A 20311-nucleotide genomic window follows, 5' to 3' on the forward strand; every position below is an offset into this window, starting at 1 on the left:
TCCAGTAATGATACCTACATAACATCGGCTTCGTCCTCTTGCTACGTGCAATTGACTCGGCTCTTTTCTTTTGTTTTTTTTATTAGTCTAGTACAAAATAATAGTAAGTAATAATGAACGGCTTGAATGTATAATTAACTAATTCCAATGTTTTTCATTAATTACAAAAGCAGTTAAAATCATTAACAACAGTGACGTAATTAACTAATTCCAATGTTTTTTCATTAATTACAAAAGTAGTTAAAATCATTAACAACAGTGAACCTTGGAAATGTAATAGAAACATCGATGACTTTGTGTTTAATACAGTTATTAAGAATAATAAATTGGTGTGTAATACAATAATTTAAGAACAAGTTGAAGTGATATACAAAGTAATCTGGATTGAAATAGTCATAGAAGTTTCCTTAAACCTACCAACGGTTTGTTCAAAATCTTTGTCAAAACGAACTAAGGTTATCGTGACTCAATATAATAGCGTTAACTGCTTCTTGGTCTAATGTTTTTTTTATCGTAGCTTCTGCAAACGAATTAGTCCAAATAATTAAAGCCAAAAACCTAGAATTTTTAATAAGCGAACTTATGTGGCTGTATTGGTTTTTCTATGTTTATTTTCTGTTTTGGTGACTAATAGGATTTGAAACAGATTTCTTGTATTAATTTTTTTGGTAAACTACTCTTCGTCGATTTATATAGAAGTTCAGTCCTTCAATTCCCCTAAAGTTGTTTTTGAAATACGAGTGGAACATTGTTTGTTATGAACTAAATCACGTATTTTGTGTTTTACAATTCGCACGAAGCTACACAAAGGACTATTCTGCATATACTCGTTCCTTAATTTCCAAGTAATAGGCTAGAAGATGGGCAAAATAATCAAGAACACCCACCGCCAACTCATGTCAGACCGGGTGGTTAAGGCACTCGTCTCCTAATCTCAGGGTAGCGGGTTGGAATCCCGGTCACACCGAACATGCCCTTTGAATTGTGGTGCATTATAATGTTATGGTCAATTCCACCATTCGTTGGTAAAACGTTGGCAGTGGGTGGCGATGATTAGCTGTCTTCCCTCTGGTCTTTACGCGAAATTCAAAAACAAACAAATTCGTATCTGATCAAATAGTAAGATTTGATCGGCACTCAGTGTAGTGTATCCAAGAGGCGTAGCGAATACTTGCGAAAAAAGATGAGAATGGTTAACCCTAAGAATCGTTGCGTTTGGTGGGTACTCTCTTCTACACCCTACCTTTCTTCAGTTCTATATTTATAACATTTGAACATTTTTAGTATTGGCTGTGTGACAAACATAATTGTAGTGAAATACCTAAATCAAAAAATCTTAAATAAAAGTGTAAAACTAAAACCAATAAAAACAGAGAAATAATGTTTTTTTTTAGTCAAATAGACTAAATTGCAGTGGAATTTAATAATTATTGTACTCATATACAATTATATGAGTAATAAAGACATTAGTCTTTATTATCTACCGTGAAATTTTAAATATAATTGTATGTTACAGAAATTAGAACATTTATTTACAGTTTTAAGAAGATGTTTCTTTACAACCAGGATCCAATTGTTCAAAAACTAATAATCCAATTTCTTTGACAAATCTCATGATTTACACATGATAGATTTATATTTTCTGTACAGTTGATATCCGCGTTTTTATATTAACCCTAGTATTCTCCATATTTAAAAAACGTAATAGTTGAAAGTAAGGTTGTTTTTGTTATTTTTAAGTGATACCCTACATTTTATATTCGTAATAACTGTCGATTTGCGAACACTACGAAACTTGACAAATTTTAATCTCTCTCACTCCTTCTGTCTCTCTTTCTTTTTTTTAGTTGGGGGGGAGGGGTCAATGAAGTGTGAATGACATGTTTAATATGTCCTCCTTGCTGTGATAAAGGGCGACGTGTGTCATTGTCCTCGACACTGAATTGTGCCCTGGGAAATCTCATACGTCTCCTGGGTTACTACATCCATTTGAACTGTATATGTACAGGTTATATCATACAGAACTCGCTGCTGCTTCAATAAGATCCTATATTGTGTGTGGATAACTTTCGAATAACCTCTGAAATGGAGGTAGTGATAATATATATCAATGAGAGTGTTCGAAGAAATATTATATAGAAATAATAATAAGATAGTAACAGTGATTTATAAGAATTATGTTTGTAACTGAGCACAAAATGTGCTCACCACGGGTATTGAAACCCGGTTTCTAGCATTGTAAGCCCACAGACAAACCGAAGTAATTTATTTTGATAAATAACGTTCTACACATTTCGACAAGACATTAGTCTGTTTTCTTCAAGTACGACATGTGGATTTTACCCCACACACAAATCACTTCAATATGTTTATAAATCATTGTTTAGCGACTCAGTTATTATATCAGCATAATGTGCTTCTGTTCTCAACTATTACATCTGAAGTTTTTGGAAAGAAAATTCATCATAGTGTTTGGTACCACCTATCGAACTTGAATTTACCAAGTATGCAATTCATTGTTGTCAGATTTTGTACCGCGTGGTAATTGCACGTCAGTGTTATACAAAATATAACACGTCTTCAAACAGATTACGAATTTTAACAACATAAGATCTAATGACAACATGAATTTCTAAGGCGTGTGTGTGTTTTCTTTTAGCAAAGCCACATCAGCCCATCTGGTGTGTCATCGACGGAAATCGAACCCCAACAGAGACTTTTAAAGTAAACACGAGGTCTCGTGAGAATTTCACTTTAATTCTTTACGTATAATTCAGAACAATACTAGACACATCATAATTTCTTAAAGTTGTTTTGTTTGTTTTCAGTTCTTTAACTAATGGGTGTTTAACTGTTAAATAACTTATTTATCGAAAATGTTACAGAAAACGTAATAAAGCAAACCATAGGAGTAGTGGCAGAAGAGACCGTAATAAATATACAAATTCCGGGTCTTAGATCCGGAAGAAATTAATCATTACTTGTTCTATTTATTTTGACGGAGTTACATGTTTTGAGATATTTCAGTGTACGCTTGAAACCAATCACTGTTTATATGTTTATGGTGTTTAAAAATAAACATATGAATCGTTTTGTATTTCTAGCCCCTGGTGATTCCGACTTCTCTAGATGTTTATTATATTCAAGTAATCTCTTCGATAAATATACATATATATATAAGTAAGTAATTTGTGGTACATTTCATTACAAGGTCTCCGATAGGATAGCGATAAGTTTACGGACTTACGATGCTAAAATTCGAGGGTTGATTCTTTGTGGTGAATACAGCAGATAGCCAAATGTGGCTCTTGTTTTAAACAAATATATATTTTATTACAGACTAGCTGGAGTACCCATTTCCTGAAAGGAAGTTACGTAGGTTTATGGTTATTGAAGAAATTGTTTCCTTTATATGTAATTGTGAAAGATTAAAAAAAAAAAAATAAACGCTCATAAAAACTGCAAATTTGCATGTATCTCATCATGGACCCAACAATCTTTTACGACGAATCCGGTTAAAATCCATCAGCAGGGGTTCCCCGATGGTACAGCGGTAAGTCTACGGATTTAAAACGCTAAAATCAGGGGTTCGATTCCCCTTAGTGGACTCAGTAGATAACTGAGGTGGCTTTGCTATATGAAAAGAAACACACACACACACACACCATCAACATGGGGCGAAGTAGTTATGTGTACATGCTATTTGTATTTACGTGGATGCTTTATAGAACGTCTGTATTGACCGTCACATTATACACCCCACGGCTGGGAAAAACCCGCGACCCTGTGAACAAAATCAGCGAGTCAAAATCAATGAAACGTTCATTATAATTAAGTTCTGAATTCCATATCTTAAAGATCTTTGATATCAAAATTTAGCAAATAACAAAAGGTTATAAAGAAGGATAAAGCATCGAAGTTATTCTTTTAAATAAAAACCTCTTCCACTTAAAAGAATCAAAGAACCTTCCTTTTCTGCATGAGATGCCCTGAAAAAGCCGGTTGAATAAGTTAATATTAATATATTTTTTTTTACATTTCTTTTTAGATAACGTACTAAGAATTACTGAAGGGGTAGAGATGATGCGAACTAAACGTCCATAGTATTGTATCGATTTCGAGAGGAGGGGCATATTTTACAAACGTGTAGATATTGTGCCTATGAAAACCTCCTGGAGGTGTCGCTTTATAAGATTTTTGTTTTTCTACACAAAAAGGTAACTATCAAAGGACATGTTTGAGGCGTGTTTACCCTTTTCTTATGTAACAACTTCATAATTCCATCTTGTTTTTTTTTCCGTTGACACTATGTAGATGTTGTTCAAATGATTTTAGATTCCCCCCCCTCACACACACACAAAACAATGGTTTCCGCCAAATACGTCAAGTTGTTTGATTCATAAAAACATGTTCTTCCAGGCATTTATTCAATAACCATATAGAAAAATAAATTAAACTATATAAATTATGACCAATACCTTCACGCACGCAAGAACATTATTTTGGAATGTTAACATCTTCTTGAAGATTTCTGGACTTTAACAATCTTAATAAAGAAGGATAGCAGAATCAACGAATTATCTCTTCTTACCTGAAATTTAAGGTCATGACCTTACTTAAATTCAGAAATTTTTACCACAACTAAAAAAAAAAACAGATGAGTTTTTTCTACTTTTTAGCTCTTTGAAAGGGAAAAACATAGTGCTGTTTCTTAATAGCTTAACTAGAGAAAAAAATGTAATTTTAAAGTCCCGACGGAGCTTAATTATGACATTATTAACTTTTGTTCTATTGCTTTATATTTCTATTATTTCGTTTATTTATTTAGCAACCTTGCGCTTACTATAGTTTTTTCTCCTTTCTATACGAAGGAATTATGTCATAACATTATTTATATACACACCTTCTGCCATGCATAAGAACATTTCAGCTTAATGGCCGTGAAATATGCATAACATTTCTTGTGGAAAAGTCAAGGGCACTGAAACCAGTGAGGCAAATACACAAACTGTTTATAACATTTCTACGTAAGGAAAATCTATTTCCCGTCTTCAAACGTTTTCATTGGTTGCAACAACGTGCTGCTAAAGGCTTGAAATTAATTTTGCAACATACCGTTGCAAAAGTATCTATAAATAGTTGTTTACGTAGTTAAAGCCGATATTACAAGAAAGCTTGGAAATGTTAAGATTATTATAAATAACCAACCTTATTATCATAATTTAAGGCTTATGAACGTCTGGGAAATATTGATAAATATATACGCTATGTTTCTGTCTTATTGAAACGCATGGCCAGGCGATTAGGGCGCTGGACTTGTAATCTGAAGGTCGCAGATTCGAATCCATGACCCACCAAACATGATCGCTCTTTCAGCCGTGGAGGCGTTATATTCACTATTCACTTGTATATATATAAAAAAAAAAAAAGTAGTCCAAGAGTTGGCGGTGGGTGGTGGTGACAAGCTGCCTTTCCTTTAGTCTTACGCTGCTAATATAGGGACGACTAGTGCTAATAGCCCTCGAGTAGCTTTGCGCGAAATTCAAACCAAACTTTATTCAAACGTTTTGATAAGTTAGTTTGTCTTTGTAAATCGGGAAAATCTTACTGAAAATACATTTTCTTAGTTGATGTAACATATCCACTACTTAGAAACGAGCGCTGGATTAATATGACGTATTATTTGAAAGATAGTTTAGGCTTATCCAATTGACTGTGAAATTCGCGGATACTGCCTATTAGAGAAACATTTGTAGAAAATATATTTTTTGACATACAATCTACTTATGTAGCCAATGGAGAAGAATATGTTTAGAAAATTTTTCATCTTAAAAACTACATGATAATTTACGTGTGAGTTTGTTTTGTTTTTGAATTGTTTGTTTTACAAACTCTATGCTTATAAATCTGTAAATGAAACTAAAAGAAATGTTTCTTCCAGTAGTTTCTATTCCCAATAGTAACGTCTAATATTTAAAAGTATTAATACCATACAAAACAATTTTTCAATTAACGTATAAAACCAACTTTGGTCCACGTGTTTAGGAAAGCTACGAATATCTAGTATAGAAACTTCTATTTCTATTCACCAGAAGTCACCACTTGTATAAAAGGAAAAAATGCACTATTGTAGATAATACTTTCTTTTCTTTTAAATTTAATATTGGTGAGAACTGAGCATATATATCTTGGCAGACTTTGAAAACGTATAAACAGAAATGCTGTTTTGAGTAATTGACCAGCTAGTTAAAAAAAAGTGATTATATATATATATATATAATAAACCAAAGGTATCGGGTACAGCTGTTACCTTTTTAATGGCACGCTAGTAGTATTAGCTACAGAAACTGATATAGTACGCCTAACAACTGGAGGTATATTATAAATACACAGACAATGACATTCCTTAACTACTTATATGAGTAAGCCATATTACTGTCAAATACGGTATAAATGTAAAGTAACACAATGGGTATCTGCTTTGTGTGTATCGCGATTATTACACATCAGAATTTTACTGCTGAGTCATCAAAAACCATGTTATGACAAAAAACAAAAACTGTTATAAAATAATATCAATCAACCCTTTCAGTTAATGTGCATACAATCACACCGGGCACATGATGACGTGTCAAGTGATCTGAAATGGAAATGATGTAGTCATTCAGCGTAGAGTCATAAACGAACATTTGGTAGAAGTGGTTTTGGTTATTTACAGTTCATGATGATAAATCACTATATGAATGTGCTAGAAGTGGCTTTGCTTCTTTACAATCACTATATGAAGTGCGCTAGGGTGGCTTTAGTTCTTTACAGTTCATGATGATAAATCATTATATGAAGTTTGCTAGAAGTGACTTTGGTTCTTTACAATTCATGATGATAAATCACTAGATGAAGTGTGCCAGAAGTGGCTTTAGTTCTTTACAGTTCATGATAATAAATCACTATATGAAGTGTGCTAGAAATGGCTTTGCTTTTTTACAGTTCATGATGATAAATCACTATATGAAGTGTGCTAGAAATGGCTTTGCTTCTTTACATTTCATGATAATAAATCACTATATGAAGTGTGCTAGAAATGGCTTTAGTTCTTTACAGTTCATGATGATAAATCACTATATGAAGTGTGCTAGAAATGGCTTTAGTTCTTTACAGTTCATGATGATAAATCACTATATGAAGTGTGCTAGAAGTGGCTTTGGTTCTTTACATTTCATGATAATAAATCACTATATGAAGTGTGCTAGGGTGGCTTTGGTTCTTTACAGTTCATGATGATAAATCACTATATGAAGTGTGCTAGGGTGGCTTTGGTTCTTTACAGTTCATGATGATAAATCACTATATGAAGTGTGCTAGAAGTGGCTTTGCTTCTTTACATTTCATGATAATAAATCACTATATGAAGTGTGCTAGGGTGGCTTTGCTTCTTTACAGTTCATGATGGTAAATCACTGTATGAAGTGTGCTAGAAATGGCTTTGCTTCTTGAAATTTCATGATGATAAATCACTATATGAAGTGTGCTAGAAGTGGCTCTGCTTCTTTACATTTCATGATAATAAATCACTATATGAAGTGTGCTAGGGTGGCTTTGGTTCTTTACATTTCATGATAATAAATCACTATATGAAGTGTGCTAGAAGTGGCTTTGGTTCTTTACAGTTCATGATGATAAATCACTATATGAAGTGTGCTAGAAGTGGCTTTGTTCTTTACAGTTCATGATGATAAATCACTATATGAAGTGTGCTAGAAGTGGCTTTGGTTCTTTACATTTCATGATAATAAATCACTATATGAAGTGTGCTAGAGTGACTTTGGTTCTTTACAGTTCATGATAAGAAATCACTATATGAAGTGTGCTAGGGTGGCTTTGGTTCTTTACAGTTCATGATGGTAAATCACTATATGAAGTGTGCTAGAAGTGTCTTTGCTTCTTTACAGTTCATGATGATAAATCACTATATGAAGTGTGGTATAAGTGGCTTTGGTTCTTTACATTTCATGATAATAAATCACTATATGAAGTGTGCTAGGGTGGCTTTGGTTCTTTACAGTTCATGATGATAAATCACTATATGAAGTGTGCTAGAAGTGGCTTTGGTTCTTTACAGTTCATGATGATAAATCACTATATGAAGTGTGCTAGAAGTGGCTTTGGTTCTTTACATTTCATGATAATAAATCACTATATGAAGTGTGCTAGAAGTGGCTTTGGTTCTTTACAGTTCATGATGGTAAATCACTATATGAAGTGTGCTAGGGTGGCTTTGCTTCTTGAAATTTCATGATAATAAATCACTATATGAAGTGTGCTAGGGTGGCTTTGGTTCTTTACAGTTCATGATGATAAATCACTACATGAAGTGTGCTAGAAGTGGCTTTAGTTCTTTACAGTTCATGATGATAAATCACTATATGAAGTGTGCTTGAAGTGGTTTTGCTTCTTTACATTTCATGATAATAAATCACTGTATGAAGTGTGCTAGAAATGGCTTTAGTTCTTTACATTTCATGATGATAAATCACTATATGAAGTGTGCTATAGGTGGCTTTGCTTCTTGAAATTTCATGATGATAAATCACTATATGAAGTGTGCTAGAAGTGGCTCTGCTTCTTTACATTTCATGATAATAAATCACTATATGAAGTGTGCTAGGGTGGCTTTGGTTCTTTACATTTCATGATAATAAATCACTATATGAAGTCTGTTAGAAGTGGCTTTGGTTCTTTACAGTTCATGATGATAAATCACTATATGAAGTGTGCTAGAAGTGGCTTTGCTTCTTTACATTTCATGATAATAAATCACTATATGAAGTGTGCTAGAGTGACTTTGGTTCTTTACAGTTCATGATAAGAAATCACTATATGAAGTGTGCTAGGGTGGCTTTGGTTCTTTACAGTTCATGATGATAAATCACTATATGAAGTGTGCTAGAAATGTCTTTAGTTCTTTACAGTTCATGATGATAAATCACTATATGAAGTGTGGTATAAGTGGCTTTGCTTCTTTACATTTCATGATAATAAATCACTATATGAAGTGTGCTAGGGTGGCTTTGGTTCTTTACAGTTCATGATGATAAATCACTATATGAAGTGTGCTAGAAGTGGCTTTGGTTCTTTACAGTTCATGATGATAAATCACTATATGAAGTGTGCTTGAAGTGGTTTTGGTTCTTTACATTTCATGATAATAAATCACTATATGAAGTGTGCTAGGGTGGCTTTGGTTCTTTACAGTTCATGATGGTAAATCACTATATGAAGTGTGCTAGAAGTGGCTTTGCTTCTTTACATTTCATGATAATAAATCACTATATGAAGTGTGCTTGAAGTGGTTTTGCTTCTTTACATTTCATGATAATAAATCACTATATGAAGTGTGCTAGGGTGGCTTTGGTTCTTTACAGTTCATGATGATAAATCACTATATGAAGTGTGCTAGAAGTGGCTTTAGTTCTTTACAGTTCATGATGATAAATCACTATATGAAGTGTGCTTGAAGTGGTTTTGCTTCTTTACATTTCATGATAATAAATCACTATATGAAGTGTGCTAGAAATGGCTTTGGTTCTTTACAGTTCATGATGATAAATCACTATATGAAGTGCGCTAGAAATGGCTTTAGTTCTTTACAGTTCATGATGATAAATAACTCTATGAAGTGTGCTAGGGTGGCTTTAGTTCTTTACAGTTCGTGATGATAAATCAATATGATGTGTGGTAGCCAATAACAACAAGAAGAGCCTAGCATCGATGTTGTAAATTTTAAATCAACATCTCAATAAGGTACCTTGTAGCACTCCTCTGAAGCTGTAGCCAATTAGTGAAATGTGATGAGTCTCTCAGAAGCATTTCACAAATATCCAATAGAACTGAGGGCTGATGATAGTGCAACCACTCCATTTGGCAAGGCTTAGTCTTCTACGAGAATTGCTTTTACCAACTAGCATGTTTAGTTTTGGTTGATTATCACTCATCACGCTGAAGCCAACACAAAAAGTCATAAGATATTGTCCCTATAATATGTGTCCTTGATTAGAATGTAAAGGTCCATAAATTCACCGATGTTAATTTCTGCTCGCATCATTTCTCCACCACCAGGTGCAGATAGCCTTGTTGCTTTGCGCCATAAACCACCAAACCAACCAACTAACCAATCCTCCACCACCATCACCACATACTTTTTATTTCTGAATACAGCTAGAGTTGGATCTATTTCCAGATTCTCTAGAAATCATTATAGTAACCCTAACTCTTTTACCTGCTCTCAAGTTGAAAGGTCACATATATAACTAATATTACTCTATATGTCAATGGTCATTTATGCGTTATTCTTAGGACTGTTGTATTTCATTTCTTGTTATGACTGGACGTCTGGCACAGGCTGACCTCGTAAAGCTTGGTCTAACAGTCTGTTAAACCACGTGCTGTTATGAACATCTGGTCTCAAACAGGTAATTTGTGATTTCGGCAACTCTGAATTAATTGAGAGCAGCCTTCTCTTGTAGTTGTCTAAGTTTTCAAACAAATGTACCACTGAATTCGAAGTGGTTTCACTTTGAGACACATTTGCTCCATTTGTAACAGCCTGGTGAGATTAACTGGCCTACTTTCTTGCTTATTTATCTTTCCAACTATAAATGTTTTATCTGAGAACTACTCACGCTTCCTGGACAATTTGAACCTCTTTAAATTTTGATTCATTGAAAGTGACAACAAAGATAAGACTGTGTGAGACCACCAGAACACTCTGGAAACAATGATAAAATCAAAATACTAGTTTTTTCTTTGTCTGTTTCAAAGCGATGACCCTTCAGCGACACTTCTGAAATACTAGTATTGTTTCATTCCTTTTTTGTGACTTTCTACGAATCTTTAACATAACTTTCCAGATATCTGGTCGAATATAGTCACTGTGACTGCATTTAATTTGGTTATCTTTCATACAAGAATAACCGTTCATTTCGAGGTGTGACACTTTCAGTTTCATCCCTTGTTTACTATACTGTTAACGGTATTCTAAGATATGTCACTTTCAAGGCAAATATTTTTAAAACGTAGTCTTAACCTTACAGATGTGAAAGCATTGGTCCAGGCTAGCTTGAACTGTGATGTTGAGGTCCACTGGTATCATAAACTTCTCGGAGAATACTAAAGATTCCTTCATCGGCCATGTTGTGTCCTTTAGACCTACATCGTTTAACAATCTCGCTATCTGAATGTTTCTCTTCTTAAAAACCGTTCATATAACCCCTCTTCAACGAATTTGTTTCTGTATTATTCACTCACATTTCACAACACACGATTAATCATCAAATGCCTGATTTCCATAAGTGAACCTGAGAAAAATTATTTTATAGGAAAGGTTTAGTCTTATAATGGCTGTAATATCACACATTTGACAGTGTGTTTTTTGTTTATTGCAGAGTAGTTGTTTTAGACATGTAACAATGCTTGCTCAGTCTCAAACCGTAAACCTTATAAATGATACGTATCCAACTTAAATCTCCAAAATAAACCAGTAAAAAGAAAAAAAAAGAAACAAAAAGAATGGAACAATCGTACATCGAACAGAATGCATCACCGATAAAATGGAAGTAGATAAGATGGAGTGGGTTTGGCTCAACATACAAATACAGCTTATTGTCTGCAGTCAGTAATGCACATCTCAGCAACATACAGAAACTGCATTTAAAAGACACCGCTTACTAAAGAGAACAATTGAGTAATATATATATATATATTCAGAACCTGACTTATTGCTTAAAAACTCGTATAACATCCTTTGTATACATGTGCACACATGTGGTTATAAGTTTATTGAACAGGACAAAAAACAAGAGATACAACACGTGATTAATAATAATGACAAGTAAAACAGGTATCGTACTATTATTGATAAGAAATCTGCACGCGCAGATAAAAATAATACCCCCCCAAAAAAAAAGTGCACTTGAAATATTTTTGTAAGCTTTTAAGACACTACTGTTCTAAGTGAACCCACAAAAGTAAAAACATTGTTTGGAATTATTCGATGCTGTATGTTTTCAAGTAAGATTATAACATAAAACATGTTTATTTAAGGCTCTTCCGATTGAATTTCACTTCAGTTACGTTGTCTGAGAATCGAGAAACTAATCCGTAATCCCAGCTAATGATAAGAAAGGATTGATTTGTTTTCAATTTCGTGCAAAGTTACTCGAGTGCTATCTGCGCTAGATGTCTTTAATTTAGCAGTGTAAGGCTAGAGGGAAGGCTAGCGCAGATAGCCCTCTTGAACCACACTTTTAACAACGAATAGTGGGATTTAACATCACTTTGTAACGCCCCCACGACTCGAGTGCCTTAACCATCTGGCCATGTCGGACTACTAAGAATAGAGAATTATAGTAATTGACAAAACCCAGTGTTTATTGCTGTACATAATTAAAAACAAAACGTGTGCGAAAGGCAAATTGGTGTTCACAGGAGGTGAACACAACATTAACGTGTATTTACATATATATATACAGGGTGACCGGAAATTGCGTTAACAAAATTGTATGCTTATGTTTCAGTGACAGGAGCCTTGAGTTTTCGTTTCAGCGACTACTGGAATTTCATTAGACCAACGGAAATACGTTGCATCATACATTGAATTGAACGGTAGCGTGACACGAGCCTGACAGGAGTTTCAACGGTTTCAGAAATTAAATGTTAATAAATCTGTTAACGTCATTTCCGGACACACTATAGTTTCATCTGTAGGCAGTATGTTAGCGAATCACCTACTCAGAAAGTAAAGACCTGTGTACCAGGTTTGGTTTTTGAATTTCATGCAAAGCTACTCGAGTGCTATCTGCGCTAGTCCTTAATCTGTGCTATGTCCTTAATTTAGCAGTGTAAGACTAGAGGGAAAGCAACTAGTCATCATTACCCACCGCCAATTCTTGGGCTACTCTTTTACCAACGAATAGATGAATGAATCGTCACGTTATAACGCCTCCACGGCTGAAATGTTTGATGTGACGGGATTCGAACCCGCGACCCTCGGATTACGAGTCGCGTACCTTAACCACCTGGCCATGCCTGACTCCCAGGTTTGAATTAATAACGTATAAATTAAAATACATTATTATAACAAAATTGACACCCAAAACAAAATTATACCAAGGACAAGTGATTTATCTGCATTTCAAAAATACAACTCAACACAACTGCCTATCACAGACTAACAAATTTCAATTTTTGTTTATAAAGAATCTACCTTTAATCGCAAGACTAATATAAAATACACATACGCTTCACTTTAAAGAACGTTACGCTATCTTACATAATAATGCATACACTTTACTCTGTAATACCCGAGTATTTTGTACTAGAAACGATTATTCTAAAATACAACTAGCAAATGTACACGAAGACGTATTACAGAATATTTCATTAACAACAAAGTCTAATTAGTTTATTTCTCATCAGTGTAAAAGATTAATACAGCTGTCGTTGACAGAAAAATAATTTTAGACAACATTTCTTATAACAAAAATCGTTATTCGAGATTTTCAATGAATCGCAAGAACAGCTACAGTGTAATGATAACAGTCGTTTTTTACATAAATTATTAACTTCTAATGTTTTACTTCGGGCAGTGTAAGAGCCTGAGGTGGAACACTCTTCAAAGTGATTGATCTTCGAGTAACTTCTCAATGAAGATTTGACATTCACTGGAAACCGTAGACGTCATTATTTATTACACAAATTGTTTAAACTTTTTAAGCCATATTTTCCGAACATACCTTTGGAACGGTATTCTGGTTCATTAAAATTTACACCAGTAAACTGCTATTATGATGTGACAGTGAAAAGCAGAAATTTGAAACATATTTTTGTTACGTGTGAACGATAGTCAGTTTCAAAATATGACGTAACAACAAAACCAACTACTACTTACGTAACACGCACCGACACACACATATATATACACACTGAAAGGTATTGCTTACTCATATAAATGGAAAAGTTGTATTTAAATAAATAATAGTGAGACGTTAATTGATTAGATTTATGTAAATTATCGACAGATGAAGACAAATGCAAGTTTTATTCAAACTTTGTCCCATTATTGTGCCTGTAAAGTTTGACTTTCAATTTAATAGAATATAAATTAAAAATTAATGGACGTTCCCCAGTTTCTTGAAATAATTTACCGTAGAATAGAGATTCTCAAACTGTAGTACTGGAAGCTAATGTCGGTTGTGCATGACTCAATTAGTATAAAAAGTCATAAAATGTGTAATAAGTCCTATATGAGCTTTCCACGTATACGTGCACACACCACTTCGCATTCCCTACATAGACTCGCCAATATTTTTTTCCTTAAAATTGACAAAAATTCTACCGCATATTCTTCAATCGTGCCAGAACAAACAAACAAAAAGTCGTATTTTTCATATTAATGGGTAAGTGTTTAAAATATGATTTTTTACTTTTTTTTAAAAGGCCTGGATTTGTAATTTAAAAAAAAAATAGTACGCGAGGCGAGAACGTTTGAAAAAAACCACTGGTCTAGCATAATAAAGATGCTGGTATCTTAAATACGCAATAAAACAATGCTATGCGCTATTTCTAAATATGGTGACCATAACTGGTCAGATGTCATTGCAGATGTGATGAACAAACCGAAAACTAAAATCAAAAGCTATAGTGTTAAAAATAAAAGTAAAACGTTAACACCAAGGTGTGCTTTTTACAAGAAAAAAACAACTTAAGTATCGAAGAAATCACGACTGAAAACATAATAAATGGCATAGGTCATTTTAAGCAAACACACGTAAAAAAAAAAAAACCATGAAATTGCCGAAAAGATATAATGCTGGTTGGGCACTGTTTGTAGGTTGTCACAAAGCCATAATAACGAAATAACTTTCTAACTGAGGCAAGTCTTAACAATATAGCTGACTATTACACGTATCTAGTATGAAAAATATGCAAGTATTTTATTACTATATATATATAACTTTCTTGTTATTTGGGGCTATACTAATCAAAATAATAAATGCTGCCATTTTTACAATGAAATGATTACTTGTAAATACAGACAAAAAGTCCGTTACTACGCACAAAGTTTCCAACTTGCAGTACAATATATACAAACGAGAAAAAACAAATTAAATCCAACTGTTGGATTTCATCGAGTGAAATACAAAATACTTCGTAATGTCTTTTTACGTTTTCTTATAAACTCAGCAATTAAGGCTTCGGGTCGAAGAACAAAAGCTTTCTGCGCAAGAATCACTAAAACACACATGTTCTGTGTTTTCTTCACCCTGCGAGAGAACCGTCGCACAACTCTCTGTCATGTCTATGTTTTTAAGAAAAATAGTGCTATTAGTTACAATAGGATATAAATCACTTTTGACGCTTTGAGGCAAAACTTGTATTTCTCCTCTTCTGTCGGTGAACGACGCAGTTTCTTCATCTTCAAAGAATTTTTCTTTCCCTGGTAACTTTAATAACGCGTCTGACAAAAAAAAAAAAAAAAGATTTATTTTTATTTAAAGAAAATGAAGACCAACGTGTATGAATAATGATAATATGAAAAAAAGAGAAACTTTATTATGGGAAAAAATAACAAATCATTTATCTTAATCGCAAAAATAAAAGGATTCTCAGAATAAATAGATTAAGAAGATAAAAAGTTAGTGTTTTTGTAACATTTTCTATTACAGTTATTATTCAAGCAATAAGTGGGGTTTCTTTTCATTTCAATTTTTATCGGCGTATCAAACATACTAAAGTAATGTAGGACAATAAATAAAACAGAATATTTACAAATCAAACGTATTCCAATTCGGGGGGAATTTTTGAGATCTTCATTTCAACCCTTTCACTCTTTTTAACCTCCTTCCCCCCCCCTTGATGCATGCTTTACAAATTTTGGTCATAAACGTATTTGATATATTATATATACAGGGTGGCCCGTAAGTCCCTGCCCATCCATATATCTTATGTATCCAGTGTATCTGTGTGCTGTCCCTCATTCTCGCTTCATAATATTATGCGACGCCATGTTTTGTGAGACATTTTAGTATAAATTGGCTTACATTGGCCATATTTCTCTGTAAAAAAAGAAACAAATTTATAATACATGCGTAATTGAATATAACATAAAAACATATGGATGGGTAGGGACTTACAATATATATTGTTAAAATTAAATAATTACATCCAAATGAAGTTAAATGAATAAACAAAGTCATGAGGAAGGGCTGCGTTAGAAACAGCAGAACCCAACCTCTGATTAATTATATTATAATCATAAATTTTTAAGCCATAAATAAAACACATTAAAATTACACAAAATGCGCTGCATATTTTGAAAAATATCCTAGGGTACAAGTTACAACATAGGATTATAAAATGTGCTTACAATAGTCCATCCTTTTAGTTCACAACTTGCTGGCCACACAGTAAAGAATGAACTGAGTGCTATTACAGAGATGGCTACTGTACTGGTGTAGCATAAAGAAAATTTGATGCACTTAAGAAACATAGCAGCCGGAACTTCCCCTATTGGTCCGAATCAGTTTGTCAATTTATCACATCCTACTAAAATCGGAAGCCTTCGTTACTACAGATGAGGCAATAGTGAGCATATGTTGACGATCCTTGTGTAAACATTACGTGTTTCATAAAATTTCGGAGAATACAGTTTTTAATTTGTCTATGGTACTGTAATTACACATACACAAATAAAATGTTCACCCCTATATCATTTCGTATTGCAGTATAATTAGGACTTCATACACAAGTATAATTTATCTACTGGACTCCTAATTAGTGTCTTACCACCATAATGTGGGCTGGAATGCCAACTTCAGGAGGTAAATTTATCTTACTTATTTAATTATTCATGAACTTCTTCATATGAGATTGGCGAACGGATGTTAAGACTGATAGAGTGTATCCCCACCGCAATGTTGGTCCTATTAAGTCGTCACCTCCAAAACCTCGGGTACATTTCATATACTAACATTATAGTCTTTACCATGGGGATTTTTTTTAGTGGTGCAGCGTTTTTTATTTTTGTTTATTACAAATTATATATATATATATATATATGTATATATATATATATATATATATACACACAAATCGTCTCTTCTACACATTCTAAAACCAAGGAATCTGGTACCATATCTTATGACCTAGATGTGGTGGATTTATATATACATATTTACGTTTTCATGTTATAAAAGTAACAATTTCTGATAAAATCTACCTCCAAAACATAAACATCGTTTCCAAGATACCTGAATTAACGCCTTGTTGTACATTCTTTTGACAAGAAGATTGGTTCCCTTGTATGTCCTCTTCACTCTCTTCACTACTGTTACTACTACCTGCTATAGACTCCAGAAGCTCAGATATTGTCTGTATCAAAGAAAAAGTTGTATTAGATATTATTAAAGTTTACTAGATTTTATTTGTTGTTGTTAAAACCATCTGAAAAGTTTGAAAGGTTTTCAAAAGATTGATATAAATGAAATTAGGGGATTTCTTTGTTCAAATCCGAATAAACTTATTCATTGAAGTGGCTTCATTTGAATTTTGCGCAAAGCTACTCGTGGGCTATCTGTATTAGCCATTCATAATTTAATGAAAAGATGGCTACTTAACAGCACTCGCCGCTAACTCATGAACTACTATATTACCAACGAAATGTGAGATTGATCGTCACGTTATTACCCCCCATACACACACACATACACGCGGCTAAAAGGGTGAGCATATTCGATGATGGGGATTCGAACCCGCAAGTTGTGAGTCGAGTGCCCTAACTCTTGAGATACTCTTTTACCAACAAATAACAGATCAACCTTTACATTATAACGACCCCTGTAGAACGCGAGCCGAGTTTCCTAATCACTAGGTCCCCATCGGCGGGACAAAGGGCTATGTTAACAAATCAAACTTCGGATCCAGTACCGTAAGTTCATTGAAGTACAACTCTCTTATTTAAATCTTTTATTTAAATTTTTCTGATTAATATGTAATTCAATACTTTATCAATAACATAGTTTTGTATCGTTTAAAACCTGACTGTCCTAAACGGCCAATCCAACGTTAAGTGGAAGCTAACAGCCAGACATATTTTGTTGTTTTAGTGCTTTACACTACACTACAGAAGTTTCGTTTTATTTATAAAATGTGTCTTGATGAAGATTTTATGATACTGCATATTAATAAGAAACACTACCAAAACGTCAGGTTGGTGTGGAATAAATACAATACACTAAATCCGCTCATAGATTTTAAGAAGTCCATAATCATTTTGCACATAAACTTCAGTTAATCTTTTTAAATTTGTAAAATCATACCTGAAAATTATGAACATCCGCCACTGAAGAGACATGAATCCAGGAGCTCCTGCAGCCTTCTTTAATAGTTTTCATTGTTACTGGGTCAATCACTGATGATATACCAGACAATTCTGTCGAATTCGAATCATGACGACGCGAAATGGAGGAACTCTCGTTTTTGTCCAGTAAACTGTTTAGAATCTGTAACTTTTCTGCTACAGACAAGCCACTACTCTCGAACAGGAGCTGCTCCACATCCGTATTAATATTCCTCTGACCCGTTAAAGCATGACTTTTAACCTCGGCTCTACATCTTGCAGAGATTTTGTCTGAATTTTTATTTTTGTGTTTCACGAGCCCACGACTCCGTGTTGACAAGTTATGACTAGTTTCTGATTTTTTCGTGTGACTGTTTTCTGGTTTCTTTGGTTGCTTCAGTGTTTTTCCACCAGAATCCTTTGATGGTTCGTTATTAAGTTCTGGATACTTTAACTTCTCTCTGGAAAAATTTAGATTTTTATTTGTTGACTGTTTCTTTTCAGAGTTGCTCAGTTTTTTATTTCCCTCTTTGTGAACATTAAAACGAGAGTTAGTAAAAATAGGTATTTTAGTTCGTTCAATTTTCGATTGGCCATTGTCAAAACTTCCTGGAACGAGAATCCGCGATGTTGTTGGTTTCAGCTGGCTCGGTTTAGGAAGAATCGTGGGTTTGGCTTTTTCATGTATCACACTATTTTGGATAATAGGTTTAGGAGGAACGGGTGGCGTTCTTTTACACTTTGGACTCCCTAATTTTTCTTTACCCTGTAACTGCTTCAATGTCTTATTCACTTGCTTAGAATCTGTGAAGCGAGAATCTGATAACACACCAAGTGTTGGTTTATTTGAACTAAACAATTCACTTATGTGTCCTGATCTCATAGGTGCATCAAGAGTCTCGGCTTGAGCTATGCTATGGACATTGTGACATTCATTTCTCACATCATTTTTCAAACCATTTTCTACTGGAGTAAATTTAGCTTGCATTGGTGGTTCTTCAAGTATAGGTTGGCATTCAGATTTTAAGTTTAATTGGTTTTCTGGTTTGCCAGTGGCAACATCCAAACACACTGAAGCAGGGTGGTTACAGACATCGCTTTTCGAAAGTGAATAGCCACCTTGAATAGCTCTTGGAGTGAAATCTTCCCCAGTTTCTAGAGAACTTTCTGCTTGGAAGATTTGCAATATATTTTCGTTGGAGAATAAATCTTCTCTTAGAGAGGAAATGAAATTCTTTGAATCAGATTTTGACGTTTCACCTAAACACCCATCTTGTGTGTCACTGGAGTATGATGTTGTGGAGTTATGTGTCATAGTAATAGTTCGTTTCTGGTCTATATTTTCAGAGCAGTTGTAACTAACACCCTCGTTCACAATAGCTGCCTCGTTATCCGAAATTTCTAAAACAACGTTCGTATTATCTATTTGGTGATGGTTGTTCTCGGAAGAGGTCCATTCTCTAACAGCACTGGCCTCAACTGGTGCTGTTTTCTTATGCTGGAGTTCCAGAGAACTTATAACTTTGTGTATCTCTTCCTCTGATTCTTTCTCTTCTTCAATGCTCTCAAGGATGTATTGACTTAAGCTGTTTGAAGGCATTATTTGTTCAACCACGTTTCCTTCGTTGTCTCGAGTAGCCTGTTTGCTGTCTTCTGTGGTGTGCTGAAATGTCCACACTTTAATATTTCTTTCGTCAACAGAGTGCGTCTCCTGCAAGAAAAATTAACATTAATAGACGTTATGCGTAACATTGAATATATTCAGAAAAACATAGAAAACTATATAACACAAACATTAGCTGTTTGCGTGCCGTTCCATGTCACAAACGTGTGTTTCTTGACTTGTTTAGTTTTTAAAATAATTTTACACCTTTAAGTAATTCAAATAAAAAAATTAAAAGATTTAATATTTATCTG

The 20311-nt window shown here is 33.9% G+C and overlaps 1 protein-coding gene across 3 annotated transcripts in view; it reads right to left on the reverse strand.

The window, feature by feature from the left end:
• Positions 1-13158: 13158 nt before the first annotated feature.
• The window catches only part of LOC143256558 (uncharacterized), a 108761-nt gene continuing 101608 nt past the window's right edge, over positions 13159-20311 (reverse strand). For all 3 annotated transcript variants that reach the window (XM_076513923.1, XM_076513922.1, XM_076513924.1), the window contains 3 exons: positions 18375-20105; positions 17307-17427; positions 13159-15514 (listed from right to left, as the gene is read on the reverse strand). In XM_076513923.1, coding sequence (XP_076370038.1) covers positions 15237-15514; positions 17307-17427; positions 18375-20105 — 2130 coding nt within the window. In that variant the 3' untranslated portion in view covers positions 13159-15236. The remainder of the gene's footprint in view (positions 15515-17306; positions 17428-18374; positions 20106-20311) is intronic.

Source organism: Tachypleus tridentatus, chromosome 7 (genome assembly GCF_004210375.1).
Source record: "Tachypleus tridentatus isolate NWPU-2018 chromosome 7, ASM421037v1, whole genome shotgun sequence".
Classification (NCBI taxonomy): Eukaryota; Metazoa; Arthropoda; class Merostomata; order Xiphosura; family Limulidae; genus Tachypleus; species Tachypleus tridentatus.